At 40.0% G+C, this 20,348-nt stretch overlaps 1 protein-coding gene across 1 annotated transcript in view; it reads right to left on the bottom strand.

The window, feature by feature from the left end:
• The window catches only part of Znf521 (zinc finger protein 521), a 288,604-nt gene that overhangs the window by 155,383 nt on the left and 112,873 nt on the right, over positions 1-20,348 (bottom strand). The window contains exon 4 of the mRNA XM_042675234.1: positions 13,026-16,378. Coding sequence (XP_042531168.1) covers positions 13,026-16,378 — 3,353 coding nt within the window. The remainder of the gene's footprint in view (positions 1-13,025; positions 16,379-20,348) is intronic.

The raw sequence follows: 20,348 nt of genomic DNA on the forward strand, positions 1-20,348 counted from the left end.
ATGCATTCTCATAATATAGTCTAATTTAAGCTTATTTATGGTAACCTTGGTAAGTCAAAGTTAGTATTTTTTTGTAATATATAAAGAAGATATTTATATTCTTATTTCTGGTCAGTGAGCCAGGACATAAATTTCAGAAGAACAGGAATTTCGCTGAATTCTCCCTTAAGCATGGCACCTGTGGTGATTATTAGGTTGCAAGTGACACTGTACAATTCGAAAGAAAATGTAGTGACTTTAAAAAATATTTTTATTACCCAAGGTTACTATTTTTAGTGTAGAAGATATCAGTTATTTTATTTGTGATTTATGTTATGTGTTCTCGTTTAAGAAATTATTCCCTAATCTGAGATCATAAAATTATTGTCTCTACTTTTTCTGAGTGGTTTATGATCTTGTCTTTCAAACATTTATGCATTTAAATCACCTAGAACTCACTTTTATACATGTGAATAAGTAGTATTTTTTTCTCCAACTAGAAAATGAATTTAATACTTTACCTACCTCCTCACTAATACACAAAGATGGCTATATGCTACACTCAGGTTTTATTTATATATGTCCATTTTGGGGGTCCTCTATTTGATTCTGTGGCCTAATATCATACCAACTAATTACTGAGGTTGATTATAAATTGAATCAGTAGTAGGAAAAAATTTCCCCTGCAAATTCTTTTTCTTCCATAGTTTCTCTGCTGTTTGTTTATGTGGTTGTACAGTGTTTAAGGGAAGATCACCTATGTAGCCTAAGCTGGCTTCAAACTTTGGTCGTTTTGCTTCAATCTCTCCAGTGCCTAGATTATAGGCTTGCACAAAGTGCTCAGCAATTCATGACCTTTCATTCTCCAAAGTACATCTGAGACTTTGCTTGACAAATTCCCTAAAATAAAAATATTTTTAAAATACATTTTAAAAACTGTTGATATTTTCATAGGAATATGCATTGGATCTATAAATCAACTCAAGAATAAATGACAACTGTAGTCTTCCAGTCTATGAACAAGTCAGACCTAGTCATTTGTATAATTTCATTTTCTCCAGTAGTGACTCCCAGATTTTATAAGACTTATTTTTAATACTCACATTTCGTGTCTATGAAGATTATTTAAATTATTAAATATTAAAATTATTAAAATATAAGATTATTTAAAATTATAAAAAAATATTTCTGGCATCTTATTTTGTGGCAAATGTACAGCTAGTAAACTAAATAAGTTATTTGAAACCCAGCAACTTCATTAAAACTTTGTGTGTTGCTTTATATACAAACAAGATGTTTATATATATGAAAGTTTAATGTGTGCATTTTTAGCCTTTACATTATTTTCATAAATTTATATTTATTTATACTCATATTTACTGTTGTTGATATTATCTTTATTGGTTTGATTTCTCAGCCAGGGAGATTAGGAATTTTACAATATAAAATGTTATTTGTATTAAAATGTCTCCATTAATTACAATGATTGCCTAAGATGATATTTTAGACAACTTTTTTTAAGTTAAGGAAATTTTTTTTTGTTGGCCATGGGGCTTGAAGTCTGGGCCTGAGTGCTGTTCCTCAGCTCTTCAGCTCAAGGCTAGCACTCTACCACTTGAGCCACAGCACCACTTCTAGTTTTCTAGTGGTTTATGGAGATAAGAGTCTCACAGACTTTTTTTGTTGTCATTTTTTGTTGTTTTTTTTTTTAAAGTTTGTTTTATTGTGAAAATACCGTACAAAGGGGTTACAATTACATGGGGAAGGTAATGAGTACATTTCTTATCAAGCATTGTTGTCTCCTCCTTTGTTTCCCCTTACCACCTTTGCCCTCCCATTCCCCCTCCCCCTCCCGAAGTTGTAAAGTTTGTTTTTCAACATAACGTCTTGTACATCTCATTGTTGCAATGGGTCCACCTGTATCCCTATTTAAACAATTAGTTTTTTCCCTTCCCCTCCACAAATTATACCAACATCAAATATAGTGAAAAGAGGAGTTATACCATAGGGGAGGGACATACAAAGCAACAAAGAAATCATCTTATAAATTTGTTAGAAACAATAGCAAGAAAGAAAAACCATTTGAGTCCTTAAATGGAAAGACTTGGAAAAAAATCATATTAAGTGAAGTAAGCCAGGCCCAAAGAAACATAGGTCCCATGGTTTCCCTTATTTGCAATAACTAGTATGTGTCTGAGACAAGCAGAAACAGTCAGATAAGTTGGTGTTAGGTGAAATGAATCTCATGGACTTTCTTGCCCAGGCTGGCTTTGAATGGAGATGGTCAGATCTCAGCCTCCTGAAATTCTTGCTTATTCCTCATTAAGTGTTCTTTTTAATGATAAAAAAATTCAGAATTAAGTTTTTCCAACAACTCTCAACATAAACATACAATTTAGCTTTAAAATCTGATAATGTAATAAAGTAAACTAATTGATCTCCTGAGCTTGAATACACCTTGCATGCCTGTGATGAAACTAATTTGAATCATAACATGTAACTTTATTTTTGTATATGAGGGATTGACTATGCAAATACTTTGTTAAAAATTTTAAATGTAAAATTACAAGTAAAATTGGCCTAGAGTTTTCTTTTCTTATTCCCTTGGTCTGGTTTTGATATCAAGATTACAGCATATTCATTAAATGAGTTAGAGTGTACTCTGTCCTTGTATTTTTTGGCAGAGCTCAAGAATTATGTGTATGTTTAGGAGAATTCACTCTGGAAGCCATCTGGGCCTGGTATTTTCTTTGTGGGAAGATTTTCAAGAATTTATCAAACTTTTGAATGTTTGTAGAATCATTCTACTTTTTTTCTTGAGCCAGTTTTAGTAACTTTCATTACCCTAAGACTTTCCATAAAATTGATTTCTTTCTAGCTAGTAGCTACGCTAAAGTTATTCACAGAATCCTCTTATTTTATTAAGTCATGCACATTTTTTTGTTTTGTAAAATATTAGTTGAGAAATAGCATACTTAGTAAATGGCAGTCATTGCTGAAGTATCGCTCAAGTGGGGTTTCACATGTGCATTTGCCTGTGTAATCCCCGCAGCAAGCCAGGTTGGAACATATCTATCTAGCAGTTGGAAGACACCCTCCCCCTACTCACACAAGGTTCCACCCCAAGGGAGTGACTCCAACCTCAATCATCAGATCAGCTTCACCTATTCTTCAATTATGCATCAATGAAGTCATGTGGTTGCAGGTTTCTGTACCTTTTTTTTTTTGTCTTTTACAACATTAAATATGTGAGTCATCAAATTGTCATACAACTTGGCAGTACAAGGCAGGCGCTCTACCACTTGAGTCATACCTCTGCCCCTTATACTTTAGTTGTTTTGTGCATTGTGTCTTCCATTTTTGTCCTGGGCCAGTTTCAGGTAGCATTTTTTCTACCTATGCCTCTGGTGTAGCTGGGATTGCAGACATGGCCACAACGCATAGCTTATTTAATGAGAAAGGCCTTCACTAACTTCACACATGAAGTTCAGATGCCTCTTTTCCTTAATAATATTTATTTATGATCCTTCTTGTGAATTAATCTTACTGGATTTATACAGTTTGTTAGTCTTTTCTAAAAACTTGTTTTTACTTAGCCTACTTGTGTGTTGTTTCCTTGTTTTATGTTTCAGTGCCTTCTGTTCTTTATTGTTTTCTTCCTCTCAACTTTTTGTATTTTTAATTTTTCCTATAGCTCAAGTTGTATCTTTAATTCATTGATAATATACTTTCTGATTCTCTAATACATATTTCCACTTTCTAACAATTTTTCCACTAAATTGTCTTAGCAATATTTTATAAGTTTGGAAATGTAGTTATCTTTACATCTTAAGTAGTTTTAATTTCTATCAAGCTGTCTTGGTTCCATGCATATTTTTATGTTGAAAATTTATAAGGTATTTTTAATGTAACTTTTTCACTTATCACTTATTTGGATTATAGTTCAAAAAATAGGAGTTATGAGACCCTCAACTGTTCAATTTGTTGGCTCTTACATTTCAATAGGGAGAGATTGAATGGGACTATTTAAGATCTGGCCTAGAAACAGGATTCAGGATGTGCAAACATGAGAAACTGCAAAACAAGAATCAATGGTACCCAGCAAGTGATGGGCCCAGAAGGCTTGGAAAAGATAGCACATAGAGGAATGAGAAACAAAGTATCAGACCACAATGACCAAGAGAAAGGTAGATCACTGGCTTAAATGAAAGGAAAGAGAATTATGGTTTGATCTGATCAACAAACTAGCAGAATATCCAACTGGTAATATTCATTGGGAAGCTGTTTGAAAAGTAGGAGTTAAATGAAAGTTGAAAACTGAAAGGATTATTTGCTCATCTCTATGGGATGATAGGGTGACAGGAAAACAGGACTGAGTGTAAAAGGCTGATTAGGAAGAGAATCTTCAGAAACATGCCAATTTACAAGGGAAAATGTTAAGACTTCAAAACAAAGTTAAACAAGAGAAACTAGCTACTTACATTGTTTATATACATTTATTTGAATTAGGGAAGAGAAAGGGAACAACAGAATGGTGAGACAAAGGGCAAGGAGAGAAACAACACAACATACACAAGACATACACAAGACAATATGTTGGAAATTAACTGTACAACTTGTCAGGATGGGGAAAAGGGGGCGTGGGAGAAAAATGAGGGAAACGGTAACAAGTTTGACAAGAAATGTACTTATTACCTTACTTATGTAACTGTAACCTCTATGTACATCATCACCTTGACAATTAAAAAAAGCCATGGTAAGGAATATTAAGTAGCTAGAAATACCATTTATGGAATAGAAAACTGTACATAAGACACGCAGTAGGAGAAACAATACAACAATGAGAGATCCAGAAGGGAGCTTGTGATTACTCAAAATTAGTTAGAAGCTGGACAAAAGAGGCTCACACTTGTAATTTTAGCTACTGACAAGGCTGAGATCTAAGGACCATGGTTCAGAGCCAGTCCAGACAGGCAAATCTGAAATTATCTCCAATTGATCAGGAAAAAGCCACAAGTGGAGTTTCGACTGAGTAAAGTGCCAGCCTAGAGAAACAAAGCCAGCAAAGGTGCAAGTTCAAGCCCCAGAGCTCACTCACACACACACACACACACACACACACACACACACAACAAAAACACATAATATAAAACAAAATCATCTTGAGTATTTCCTAATTTCCATCTTGACACAATTATATCTAAAAACATAAAATGTTTCTCTTAGAGTTCTAGGTCTATATATGAGAATTACACACTCAGCCTATTATCTGAAGGAAAGCAGTATATGCATCCCTCAATTTGTGGCTATACACAAATCATTTTTCTTTTTGAGCTTCCTTTGTTCTCAAAAGTTATTGTAACCATAGAGAAAACATCAACAAGAAGTCCAGAACTGGAGGAAAGTATGGAAAATCTAAAGACAATCTTTGGGTGTGGAACTATGATCAATACAAGGTGGTCTTGGGGCTGATGACACAGAATGGATACAAGGCAATGACTTCCAGGTCCCACACCCTGACATTTGAGCCAGGGCTATTAACTCCCTATTCTAGTCTTTGTAGATTCCAAGGAAATATCTAGCCCAACAACGATAAATCTACTAGGCAGACTGGACTTGGCAAAGCAATTCAGCCTAGTTCAAGAAGCTCTCAATCACATGTGTTTATTTGTTCCTATACATTTTTGACTTAATTTTAAACTATGATTTACTTAAAAGGAGCTTAACCCATTTGTTTTTATTCTTTACACATTTCACCTAGCAAAATCTAGCATTCATAATATAAGGGAGAAAAGAACAAAAGTTTATTTTCATGTTTTTTTTCTGGCCTAATCTGGAAATTTTTGTTATTAAAAAGAGGAACTTGGAACCTACGTAGGTTCTGAATTGTCACCAAGCATGTTCTCATTTTCAGCACCAGAACCATGAAGATGGAATAGTCACTCTCAGAGACTTGAAACCTCCATATTAAAGATGAATTCTGAACTGTTAGAAATTTCAACTTACTTAACTTCTAACTTACATTAGCAATCTTAGATAAAATTTAACTTTAAGCCATCTAAGCACTTTGGAGCAAAATGACCAATATTTCTATGTATTGATTACTGTATATTAGATGTACCTACAACAAAATACATACATTTAATCCTTCGTTCAACTATGCTTATTAGACTCTTAGAGTAATTAGATGCATGCTGAAAGGTAAGAAAGGGAAAAAAGAGAAATAAACAAGCAAACAAATAATGTCAACATATTAAAGAAAATGCTAAGGAAACTAACTTTCATAGGATTTTCAGGGAAGGTCACCTGGTAAATGAGCAAGTGGGTATGAGGCCAGCTGGGAAAAGCAGCCCAGGTGAAGTGGCAAGAGTTCAAGAGTCAATTCCTATTCAGGAAGCAGGACACAGTTCAGAAGGACAAATCCCCAGCCAAGAGAGAATAGCTAGCCTGTCCCTGCCATTGGGCTATGCATGGCTTTGAAGCTCGTGAGACACTGGGATTTATTTGAAAAAGTAGGAAGGCACTGAAGAATGTTAAGTGACATCATTTAATTTATATGTCTACACTTCCAACTGCAGCATGAAGAATGGATTGAAGGCAGGCCGAAGATCAAGGAGAGGAATCCATTAGCAGGCCACTGCAGATTCCAGGCAAGAAATGCTTTCAGACTCACCCATGAGATAGTGTGGGAGGTGGAACAAATGAGTCATGGCAGATACATGTTAGAGGTGGGATCATAGTTGTTACTAAGGGACTAAAGGCGAATACTGTGGGAATGAATTGAGAATGATTTCTAAATATCTTCCTTGATGAACTGGGGACAAGGTATCTGAAAGAATAGGCTTCCAGAGAGAAAAATCCAAAAGCTTAGTGTGCACACATAGCTAAAATAGAGTCAGATATAGAAGTCAAGTAACTGAAAGTAAGGCCATATAGGCAGGAGGAGAAATTGGGGGGTTCTTAGCATTGAAATGGTTATGTCCACACGAAGAGATGCAGAGAGTAGACAGAGCAAAAAAGAGAAGGCCAAAAGTAAGAGCTTTAAAGAACCATTGTATGGTTAGAGAGCAAGCTCAAAAGGGAAAGCCTCAAAAGCCAGAAGAAGACTTTCAGAAAAAGTTGCCCTCTGCCTAATGCCAAATAGGAGATGATGACAGGAATGCTTTCTCTCCATTTTATAGATCAGCCATTGGTACCATTTTTTTCTTTTTGGTCGGTTGTGGGACTTGAACTCTGGGCTTGGGCACTGTTCCTGCATTATTCAGCTCAAGACAAGCACTCTACCGCTTGAGCCACAGCACCACTTCCGGTTTTCTAGTGGTTTATTGGAGATCAGAGTCTCATGGACTTTCCTGCCAGGGCTGGCTTTGAACTGCAATCCTCAGATCTCAGCCTCCTGAGTAGCTAGGATTATAGGCATGAGCCACCGGCGCCCGGCCTGGTACCATTTTTAATACATATTTTTATTGTAAAGATACCATACAGAGGGGTTATAGTTACATGAATAAGGTAATGAGTACATTTCCTATCAAGCAGTTACCCCCTCCTTTGTTTTCCCCTACCATCCCTTCCCTCCCCACCTCCCCAACTCCTCCCTCTGCCCCCTGATACCCTTAACAAGAGCAATAACAGCTCCATGGGGAATTAAGATGTGAGAAGGTACATTCAACAGCCCACAGCCCTGTGTTCACAATATCCAGTACAGAGCTTCAAAGATGATTTTAAAAAGAACAAAACACTGAGTCAATTGGAATAAAGTATGAGTAGTGATGCTCTAAGTAATACATATCTTCTAAGCTCCAGTCCTCGGTCAGGAGCTTCCTACATGGAAAAGCTTTAGGGTCTGAGTGTCTTGACACACATGAGGAAAGCTCTGGAAGGGTCTCAGGTACATGCAAGCTTTGTGCCACCGATGTAGTGAGGTGTTGCCCTATACAGATCTGGTGTTGCATTAGGGCTAAGATTGAATAATTCTGTTCCAAGGAATTGAAAAGAGGAGAAGAGCATGTGAATAGCTTATTATAAACCAAAATATCAATTTTAATGTAATAGTTACTACATACCATATGCAAGAGCATTTGAAGAGTAGGTGGCTACTTGTGCTGGAAGTCAGATCACAGAAGGCCTTCTAGGATAGTTGGCATCCAAACATCATGAAATCTGGACAGCCTCATGGCAGGTGAAGGAAAGCCGGTATGATAGAGTACATTGGTGGGAAGGACAGGCAGGACTTAACAAGATACAGAGACTTTTTTTACATAGGTTGAAGTGTGTGGGACTGTGAAAACCTGAGACCAAAAAAGGTAGAGAAAATGTGTGTAGGGACTTAAACCTAAAGGATCATTGTAGATGATAGTAAAAAATGTTATTGCATTATTATAGAAATCATTATTATATTTTCCTATGAAGAAGACTGAGGTGCAAAGTACCTCAATGTCATATAGTTTTATATTCTAGAAAGATTGTTCTCATAGTTATACAGACACCAAAGTTAGGGGCTCCTGGCTACGAGTGGGCAGCGTCAGTATTTCAAAAAGGATGATTGGAAGATGAACTACAAATATGGTCAAGGGGGTCAACAGGGGCTGATTCAAGAAATACTGATGAACTAAGTAAAGTAGGGACGGCTTGATAGCCGCAAGTAGAGAGGGTTGTTGTAGAGGGAAAGAAAGAGCCTTAGAGGACATGGAGCCACAAAGGAAAACAGAAAACATAAGAAAAGTACCAGGTTAGAAAGATGATGAGGTCAATTTTTGACCCACCGACTTGCAAGTTCGCGGATGGTCCAGCAGACGGTGAGATATATGAATCTGAGGCTCAATGAAAAGATCTGAGTCAGAGAAACTGTTGTTTTAAATGGGCTGCCCTCAGATATAATTTTCACAAAAATAGTCCACTAACTCTACCTTTGGTGAGTACTGGCCAATGTTCTACCACAATCAAGCAGCAGAACACTATGTTATTCTCAAATGATCCGTCCTGTCCTCTTGGAAGCAATACTTTGGAGAGTTATAGGCAAAAGGTGAAGTAACAGTAAAGCAATGGTTGGAGGCCACATGGAGGGAGTATGCAGAGAGAGAATGACATACACAAGTAGGCACAGGAAGGCTAGGAAACACTCACAGAGGTAATGAAGGGAGCCAGGAAAGAAGACAGAGCCTTGATAAAAAGGAAACAGAGCCACGAGTGACCAGAACTCAGTACTAATAGTGTTAGCTGTGTAATCTTGGACAGTCTCAATTTATCTGGTCTCCTATCTGTATAGTAAGGTGGCAGAGTCCAATGGCCTATGGTGTCCCTTCTATATGTCCCTCTCATGACAAGAAACTGACAAGTCTTATGAGAGCCATTTCAATGGACTGGTCAAGAAGGTATGAGCTGAAATAAACCCTCAGAGCAACCTGTGAAATAGCCTGGGAGAACAGACTGAAGGCAGAAGGGCATGTGCTCTTAACATCTATCACCAAACTTCAAAATCACGAGGCAACAGTTTGAGGTCCAGATGGGGCTGCATTTGACCAGACGGTCAGGTCAGTGTCCATGAGTCCAGAAGAGCAAACATTCATTCACCACATCATAAATGTCAGGAACCCTGCAAGGCGCCTCATGTGCAGAAAAACCCAAGATGGGCAGTGTTCTTCCCGTCTCAAATTTACTCCACCAATTATGCACACTGCAGGTTATGTGTACATTTACACCTTACTCAACTTGTGTGGAGTAAAGAAGAATAAAACTTCTCCAATAGTTTATTCAAAATGAAGTTCTCCACAGCAGGGTTAGATTAATAGCCATATGATTTGGGCATAAAGGAAACCTTTTTTTTTTCTTTACAAATTCAGAAGGCAGCATGAAGCAGAAGAAATGGTGTTCAAATGCAGATCTTCTGTCTTCAATTCTAAATATCTTCACGACATGACAGCTGCCTACAATTAGCCTCTGTGAGTGTCACACGTCTTGTCTTTCAACCATTTTTGGAATTCTATGGTTTTATATAGTACTTATTCGTCTCTACATTTATATTTAAATTTAAGTCTCTTAATTTGGTACTCTATTATCAAATAATACTTTTTAGTCTTTCACAGATGTGAATGTCCTTACATGATCATAACACATAATCTAGAAAAATCTAATCTCTTGACATGATCGGTACCCCTTGTTTTATTGTGTCTCCTGTAGTCTTCTTTTGTCTTCAAAAAGCTTAAGTTATTAACAAGAAGAGGAATTACAAATACCACTGACCCTAAGTCTTGTGGTTCCTTCCTAGGGCATCTGAGTCACATTTTTTTTTTAATAATAAAGATGTATTACCAAATAGTATTTTTGGCTTTGGCTGAATTCATATAAACTCTTTCTAATCTGGCAAAAAAAAATCACACACAACTCATAGTGAGAGATCACTGTTCTTTAGGACCAATCAAGAATGTAAATCAAGTAACACTTATTGTATATTGTTTCCTTGCTAATGTATTATTTCTGTAGGCTTCTCTATGGAACACTCTGTATAACTAATTTTCTCCAGTAGTCCAAATAATATGATTACTATACTTTTTAATTTTAGAGGGTTTCATATACAATTTTATGACTTAAATAGCTAAATCAATTTTAAAATGGTAATGATGAAAATAGTGAAAAATTTACTGAATTTGGGGGCTCAAAAGAACAATATCTTGTCAACACAGGCCATTAGTGCTATTATTCAAAACTAGATTTCATACAGAGATATCCTGCATAAAAAGGCATTTTGACCATTGTTATGAATTCTAAAACTGTCATTTTAAGACTAAAAGAACTACTTTAAAACTAGTTTAAATACTATTATATTAGTACAGGATATAAATATTTCTAATTATCTTAAGAATTTAGGGGTAACCAAAGACCTAATCATTTTTAAAGGATAAATTCTTCTAGTCAGGAACTAACGAGAGCCAGACTCAAAGATAGGATACCTGTGGTCCCAGTTACTTAGGAGGCAAAGGTACAAAGAGAATTGTGGTCTGAGGCAGACGCAGGCAATAAATTAAGACTCAATCTGGAAGGCAAACTAAAAGCAAAAAGACTGGCTGAGGTGGTAGACATTTTGCCTAGCAAGTGCCAGGCAAAGGAAAGAGAAGGAAAGAGTTCTGACCAAATTAACATATAAACACTATTCATACACCGTTCTTCATTTCATCTCAATTGGTATTATAGTATATTGCAATCTATAAGTATCAGAAAACACAAACCATAAACAACTAAGAATGGGTATATATCCTTTAATGAGTGATATATTAACAAAGAAGAGTCCAGGTCTGCTTAGTTTTAAATGCAAAACACAATACTCTCCTGCTTCCTTCCTTTCTCCTTCTGTTTCTCTCTCACACACACATATGGAGTCATTTAAAATCACCTGTATGTACTCCTTAAATTGACCATAAATATTCACAAGAGAGGAGTAATTTCCTGCATAAATGTCTTGAGAATCTTTATTCTTCAACATCTGAACCCAAGACATTTTGAGGGGCAATAGGAGACATGAACATCTTATAAAGGACATTACAAATTTATCTAATTTCCTTGGCTAATGTATTTAATCCTCTTAGTTAATAATATTATGGATAAACAAGAAGTATCTTTTTTAGGGAGAGAAGGAAGATATTCCTATGTGATAATTGCTATCTCATAAATATTCCTACCTGATACATCTGCACAGTGGCTGGACAAACACTTATGCTGTTTATTGTGTTATTCCCTTAACTTTCTATAGGCTAACCCACGTTTGAAATAAAAAGTGTGGGGAAAATTCTGTCTCGTGATTAAAACCACTGTTTGTTTCATATGAAACTACTCTATTTGATGCAACACACAATCCATTATCAAAACTCTTCTCCTCCCGCTGTCTTCCCCAGTTTGAAAGGATTTCACTTATTTAAATGAGAGGAAAGTACAGATTTATGTGGGCAAAGAAGGAAGAACAGCTTCAAAGTTGAGGTGCCTGCCTGTCACACACAGATGTCACATTGGTGAGGATGGGCTCTGCAGTGCCCCCTCTGCTCTCCTTACCAGCAGCTTGATGGTTATCTGTGGGAAGATGCAGGGAGCCCTCCAAGAGGGTGTGAGTGCACAGACAAGATAAGAAAATGCAGTAACCCCAGACTGAAGGGACAAGGATCTCCCTGGGGTTTTCATTTGGATGGATCTCTAGATAGGGACGAGGAGGGAAGTGGAAAGAGCTATTACAAACCAGGTGATAAGGCAGAAGGAAATTATGTTAAAGGAGCCATTCTCTGCTCAGCTCCAAGCAAGGACGACTTACAAAACGGTTTCCTTGTTAATGAACTAGTGGCTCGTACTCATCATGGCAAAGAAAACATGAAACTCCAGTACTCTGTAATTGAGGAGGACAAAAAAAACAGAGAAAGAAATAGTAATTTTCAAACCCAGAGAGTGAAAACTCAAGGATAGTGTCTTTAAAAGGATAATAGCTGTGTAGTATTTAATAAGTGTTGGGGCTTTTTAAAAAATACTGTTGTGACAAATTATTTTCCTCACTACCCAGAAGACAAAGAAAAACAGTGAGTGTTGACAGTGTGGTATTAAAAAGCCATCCCTACCCAATTTATTACCCACCAATATGTGGATATTCTTTTTAATTAACTCCAAGCCAGCACATTGGCTCATACAATCCTACTTTTGTGTCATTATCTCTCTGCCACGCACGCAAGTCATAGCTGGGGATTTCAACTCACGGTGAAGCTACACTGAGATTCCAGATCTCAGTGGTGCTGGCATGAGTGCCGGTCTCTTCAGTCATAGAGAAGACAATATCCTAGGGAGACTGGAATTAGTCCTATTTTGCACCATTCAAGCCAAAATGCTGCTTATCATGAAGCAAGTAATTGCCTGCTAATGGCTGTGGGGAGAGGGGGGGATAAAACAACAAAAACACTGCATCTCAAGCTAAGCATCTCTTGGCACGTGACAATCAATAAGTCTGTGGCAAGTGTGAGCGTGAAGTGGGGACACTTTCTGGAGGAGGATAAATAGCAAACATTAGAAAGGCAAGTTACCTCATCCGACTGGGAGGGACTGATTCTGGGCATGGGGGACACTTGTGGCGTTTTCAACTGTGTACTGTTGCTGTCTGGCACGAGCTCTCGGTGCACGGTCTGGATGTGGTTCTGGAGTTCGCTTTCAGACTCAAACTTCACATTGCAGCTGGAGCAGCGTGTCTTCAGTCCCCCCGCCTTGCTTTTGCCCTCCATGGCACTCAGATTCTCATTCTGGCCCAAGCCTGGTCTGTTCGTGCTAGGCGGGAGACTGATGCCTGGGCTACTGCTCTTACTGAGATTCACACAGCCAGCACACAGACCATAGGGCAGGCCATTGATGTCAAGTTTCACCAGATCCTGCTTGGAACGGAATTCTTTGAGGCAAGATGCACACTTGTACAGTTTCTGGACATGCTGGCCACGTCCCGTGGTCTGGACAGCGGACCCATTCCCTGTCTTTTGCATGTGGAATGTCCCATGGATTTTGAGTTCCAAGGTAGAAGTCACAGTCTGCATGCACACCACACAACGGAAGCCCGTGAGGGAATTCCTCAAGTCGGGGTGCATTTGGCAATGCTCCAAAAACTCCTCTTCACTCTGGAGGGGCATCTTGCAGATCCGGCAGTTCCCGGTGTCGAGGCTCTTACTGTGTGTGACTTTGTGTTCAGTGAGAGTTAAAAGGGAGGGGAACCGCTCTCCGCAAATCGGACACATGTAGTGTTTCACAGGGCCTAGGTGTGTCTGCATGTGTTCACGGAGGCCATTTTCAGAGAAGAAGGTTCGGGAGCACACGTTGCACTTGTAATTCCCTTTAATGAGCTCAGCTTTCTTCTTCACGATGGCGCTCTCTCCGGGTCTGATGTTGTGGTCCCTCAGCTGGTGATTCTGCAACAGGGTTTCCATGGTGTAGGCGGCCCCACAGATGTCACACCCGTACATGGGCTCAGAGCTGTCCACGTCTTCTTCGCTGCCGTCATGACTGTTGTGGGACTCCTGGCTGTTGGTCAGCAAGGTCTGCAGCTCCACTTCCTCCTTCTGCACTTGCTCCGAGGCTCCATTGGTTCCACAGTTGGGAGTCTTGGTTTCGAACACACAATGCTTCTCCCGCAAGTGTTTCTCCAGCAAAATGATGGCATGGAAGGCCTTGCTGCAGAACTTGCAGTTGTACTTCTTACTGTGCGTAGTGATGTGGCACTGGAGCTCCACCTCGGTGCCGAAGGACTCACCGCAGAAGATGCACTTGTGCACCTTCCCTTGGTTCTCCAGGTGGTTGTGCTTCACGTGCAGCTGCAAGTCGGTCTCGTTGCGGAAGTCCCAGTTGCACGACGTGCACCGATACACTTTCTTCTCATTACTGTGCTTCACGGCCAAGTGCAGTTGAATGGAGACCTTGGAGTCGAAAACTTCCTGGCACAGGGTGCAGCGGAAGAAGACAAAGGTGTGCATGTCCAGCAGGTGTTTCTGAAGGTCATCCACCGACGTGAACTGTTTGTCACAGCTCTCACAGATGTAATAGGTGGAGGTGATCATAAAATGAATGGTCACGTGCTTCAGCAAGGATTCCTGGTTGGGGAATTCCTTGTTGCACTGAGGACAGGTCAGTTTTGGCAGCACGGTGTCCAGGTGAGTTTTGAGGTGAGTCTGAAAGCTATCAAGGGACGCATACTTAGCACCACACTGATTACAAATGTACTCCCCAGCTGGCCGTGCCGGTGCACCTCCTACGGCCTGCATCATCTTAAGTGATGTCTGCTCAATGGCCACAGGAGACAGGGGGCTCAAGGCCCGGGATTTCTTCCCATTGTGGATATAATTCAGGGCCAAGGGAATGTTTTTGTGATTCTCTTTGATATGTTTGTTCAGTTTCAGAACACTGTTGAATATCGGTGAATTCGTACAATAGGAGCAGGAATAGACTTCAACTACCGGTTCTTTTGGAGTTCCAAGCACAGGAGACCCAAAGCGGGAGCCACTGAGGTCACAGTGGACTTGTCTTATGTGCTCTTCCAGGGAAGAGTCAGTGAGGAAGCCCATATAGCAATGGGGACAAAAGAATGCATTGCTGTCCTTGGCGGCAGGGTTGGCGAACCCGTGAGAACAGCGGATGTGCTCCTGGAGGGTGTTGAGGTCATTAACAACTTCGGAACAGAAGTTGCACTGGTAAACTATGGCGGGCATGGCAGAAACAATCAGGCCTGGGTCCTGAGCTTCGTGCACTTGCTTAACGTGTTCATTTAGGTTATAGAGCGAAGGTAAGACCTCCAAGCAATACTGACAAATATGGGCCTGTTCTGGCTTATCTAAATGCATAGTTTTCAAGTGAATCTGCAGAACTGCAAGACTCGAGAATAACTGCTTGTTGCAGTAAATACAGCTGTAGGTCACTTTTGCTTGTTTACTCGAGGGGCCAGTCATGTCGGCGGCCTGTTGTGCAGCCCTCTTCCGCCCTCGACTCTTAGGGATTGGGGGGGCGGCCTCCACCATGGTTGAGCTGTCCACTGAGAGGTTGGAATCTGGGGTTGTGCTGGACACAGAGGTGTAACCCACCGTGACCAGGGAAGGGCTGTTGCTGTGATTGCAGGATTCCGGTTGCTGGTGACTGTCCATGTGGCTATACAGTTCCTCCACCGTGTGGAAACTCTCGGAGCAGATGCTGCAGGAGTTCTTCTTCTCCCCACTGTGCACCTGCTCCATGTGGTTGAGGAGGGAGGTCTCCTCCACGAAGAGCTCATGGCAGTAGACGCACTGGAGGGCAGCACGGTCCTCATTCGGGGAGCACTCGGGGTGGCACTCGGCAATGTGCTTCTGGAGGTCTTCCGGAAAGTCGAAGCCTTCCTCGCACTGACTGCACTTCTGAGTGTCCTTCATCTTCCAGTCCTCCATCCTGGAGCCGGACTGGGAGCCGTCCTTGTTCCTCTCGTGAACCTGCATGTGTCCGTGTAAGGAACTAGAAGACAGGAACCCGCGGCGGCAAATGGCACATTTATATGGCTTGTTGGACGTGTGAGTCTTTAAGTGGATCTTCAAGTGGTCACTCCGGGAGAACGCGGCATCGCACTCGCTGCAGTGGTACTTCTTGTCGCCGGTGTGCAGCTTTATGTGGCGGTCTCGGCTCCGCTTGTGTTTGAACAGCCGACTGCAGTAGGTGCATTTGAAAGGCAGTTTGTCGCTGTGACTCTGCTCATGGTGCTTTAGGTAGCTGAGACGACTAAATGATTTGTCACAGAACTGACAAGGGTAGGGTAACCCGGGGCCCCCTTCTTCCTCTCCAAAATCGCAACCTTCTCCATGGCTTGGGGAAGTCTGGTCCTTGCTGGAGGGTGAGGAGGCAGGCCAGGAGCAGGTAGGATCATCTTCAACGTCCACTCCATCTGCAACAAGAACAAAGGGACATTTCGTTGAGAGTTCAGGAGCAAGTCCTTTGGACCATTTCAACAGGCACCCAGCGTTGAGCCACTCTGAACCTTGCAGCAAAGGCGATGAGAAAGAACATTGGTGTGGGACATCTTCAAATCAGAGCGCCCAGTTTTTGTTTTACTCTTTACAGGGCTATAAAACTATAAAAAGATATGAAAGAGTTCCATGTCCAAATTACCCTTTTATTACATTTTTTTTATCATTCTTCCTTAGTACAAAGGTATATATTACACACTGACAATTTTATTAAAATGCAGATTTTAATATATTTAATGTTTCTTTTGTATTCATTCTAAAATGATTTGCATATTATGTGAACATCTGAAGAACCAAATGAAAAGAGGAAATATTATAGGAATGATTTAAAATTAATGCAGTCAACCCAGATGTCTAATATTTAATAAAAAAATTCCCTCTGCATTTTGCTTGTTTTTCTATAAAAAGGCAATTCTGAAGACCAAAATCTTTTATGGAGTTCTTATTGATATAGACCTTATTGCTTTCAGCAAAAAAATATTAAAAAGTAAGCACATGAAAGAAGACAGAAAACACAATAATAATTATGTCTTGTGTAATGAAAGACAACCAGGATTTCTGCAATAACTGAAAGATTCGAGTACCATAGGCCAGAAAATGGATTATTAAATGTTAGGAGGTACTGCTAGATATTACATGTATCTGGGATCAGCCAGGATCAAGGAAAAATGAGAGTTTCACAAGGGCCAGGTTTCCACAGTGTATTTTGTTTGGAAAGTTCAAGAGGTGGCCCACCATTTCTTCCTTTTGTAAAAAGCCTCAGCAGCCTGAACTTCCTTAGCTAAACAGGACCTGCACTTTGAGGTGAGCAGAGACAAAGCAACTTGTGAAAAACTGGAAACAGGAAAAGTGATAAATGATTATGGTAAATGCTGAAAGATTTATGAGTAACAAAGAAAAGACAAACAAGACTGGGAGCCAGATATAAACTTAGAAGGCTACCCATAAAGGAATTCTACCTCATAATTATATTCAGTGGGCTGTTTGGTTTTTTTTTTTTTAATCTATGTTTTCTTATTTTTGTTGCTTCTTACTATCCAAATAGGCACTAAGACCGTCTCAAAATGGGTTGTAAAACCTCCTTTTTGGCTTTTCAAAATGACCAGTCACTCAAAATCAGAAAGAATTTTAAAAGCACACACACAGACACAAACACAAGGCACTCACCATCCAAGAAAACAGGGTTTTCTAAAAATTCAAAAAAGTAAAGACCCCGGTGTTTCTGTGGGAATAATGGGTTCCATTAGAGTATTATTAGAATGGACTAATAGTCATCAGTGAGAAGAGGTTCAAGGAAGTTTTTAAATTCTTCAACACTGAAGTATGCTGGCAGCAACATGATGAACATAAAAGCAGAGACTGGCCAGAGCTATGAAATGAATTCCACGTCTGCTTTCTTTAAGGTAACAAGATTTTACTAGATTGTCAGCCTCTTCCTTATCCACAGGAAACAGATGAGGATCATTCCTTTCCTGCATCTAGAAACTGATGACAAGACCATCTCACTATCAATGCCAGATGGCAACCCTCTCACCCTGAGAAAACAACCAAACACCATTGCTGGATCCCTGCCCACTACAACAAAGCTCCCACATCCAAGTTGGAAACCACATGCTTTTGCATCTTCCTTTATGTGACTCCATAACCCAACCGGCTTCCAGCTTCAGAAAGGCTTCCATGCTTGCAGGTGTGATTTCTGATTGCTATTTAAAGTGAATGCATCAAGAACATTTGCAAGGAAAGGGAACTCATCACTACCCCATACAGAAGAGCAGTACTAAAAGACTAAACGTAAATAAATACGATCCAGTTTTCCTTCTAAAAATGCAATAAGACAACTAAACATGGTACCCATAAAACAAATCAAATCTTTTGAAAAGAAAAATCTATTTATGATACTTGCTGAACATTCTAGATAAAAACCTAGTATATTTCACATGTATCCTTTACCCTAGAAGTCTACTGTTTCACTTAAAAAATACTTTTAAACACATCATGGCTTTTATACATTTGGAGAAAACAGTGAATCAGAATTTGTCATGCATCTAGACTGGAATGAAATAATTAGTGAGCCTGAAAATTTAGCAAGTGAATTAAATTATATGCTGTTTCTGGGCATGATAGCTGCCTCCTTCTCCTCCTCCTCCTCCTCCTCCTCCTCCTCCTCCTCCTCCTCCTCCTCCTCCTCTTCAAATATAAAGAATTGTAGAGCAATGTGCCATATAAAAAGTGTGTAATGCCTGACACCATATTGAAACCATGTACTTCTCTATGGCCTATGACTAACTATATGCCTGTGAGTTTCAATAGCATGGTGTGTCAAGTGAACTGCAGGTTAGGATCAAGTTTTTAACTGGGATTCTAGAGATTAAGAATCTTTTTCTTCCCTGCCTCTTGTCCCCATTGCTAGTCTCAGCAACGGAAGCACACAGAAATTGCCTATGGAATTCCTATGGCTTAAGGAAGGTGATAGAGTGGATTGAGCAGAGAAGTAAAGCTTTGAGCACTGACTGCTGTTTTGAGAAAAACAAGGAAAGCTTCCCTGAACTGTTGTTTGCCAGTTCTACAAATGGACGTGTTCTTCCAAGAAAACGTAAGGACTCACAGGCAAAACTCCCAGTAGGCTTGGTCCATGATTTTAGGCTATCAGACCCTCCCAAGACTTGCAAGAAGACAGTCTTTGCCAACAATCTCAGAGACCTTTCTAACTCCCTAAAAGTTACCGGTCTACATTAACTCAAATGTTCTAGCAGTCACAATGCTTAAATAGGAAGCAAAGGTTTCAGTCTCCTTTTTACACATAAAAGAAACAGTGGAGGAGTCTTCCAGCTCTGGTTTCTGAATCAAGTTGAACTTTTTCCCCTTCCACCTCACTAAGAGCTACATAGGGTGACTCTCTTTCTGTGTTAGGGCAACTTTTCTTCATTTCAATGGGAAGTACTTAATGTATCCATGTTAAATGTTAATTTTTGGAATCTGTCACTTCACACGCTGGCGTGCAGAGAGCTAGAGCTCTTACAGATGAAAGGAGAAAAAAAAAAGAAAAAAAAAACTTTGCTGGAAACCAGCTTTGTGTCCTAAAAAGTCTATTTAAAGATGCAAATGTGTGTGCACAGTTAGTGCAGATGTTTTTCTACAGCAACCGTACTTGCTGAGTTTCACCATTTCCATAAAGCACATTAAAACAAGTGTGTGAACACTCGGAGATGAAAGTCTCAAACACTCCTGAGACTTTCCGTGGAAAGTCGAGCCGCCTGACTTTTCTCCAAGCAGACAGGAATGCCCATGATTCAGCAGCCTGAGTAAATAAAAGAGGTCCTTATTTCCTAATTTTGCTGGCTGGCCACACTGTGGCGGCCTCTGTGCAGCTGCCAAAGGGGATGCAGAACTGGAACTACACCCAGCCACTGAAGGCCTGTCTTTGTTAGCCAGCCAGGCTTTCCCGACCATCTTCTGGCATCAAAACACCCATATCCTGCAAGGAAGACCTCCATCTCAGGCTCCGTGGCTCTCTAGTTTGCCTAAAAGGATGGAACAACAGATTTTTGCTGGGTCTGTTTCCGAGGAGGACAGCTGGAAACTCCGTTAGCAGCAGAGCAACACCTGTTCGGTCATATTTATGGGGGAAAGTGCTCACTAACAGAAAAATGAAGTCATACTCAGAGTTATTCTGCAGGAAAAAAAAAAGCATCAGAACACAAAGTACCTTTGTAACTTGAGCCAGCAGACCCTCAGACCCCAGCCCAGGGAGAAGCGAGCACGTCTAGGTGTGATGTTATTCCAGTTACTGCTGATGAACTGGATGAGTCATCTAGTCATCCAAAGAGGGCCTAACGGTCTCCTTGTATAGCCTGCCATTGTAGAAGAGAATGGTGCTAGCCAATCTCT

Source organism: Dipodomys spectabilis, unplaced genomic scaffold (genome assembly GCF_019054845.1).
Source record: "Dipodomys spectabilis isolate Male_0828 unplaced genomic scaffold, ASM1905484v1 ptg000024l, whole genome shotgun sequence".
Lineage (NCBI taxonomy): Eukaryota > Metazoa > Chordata > Mammalia > Rodentia > Heteromyidae > Dipodomys > Dipodomys spectabilis.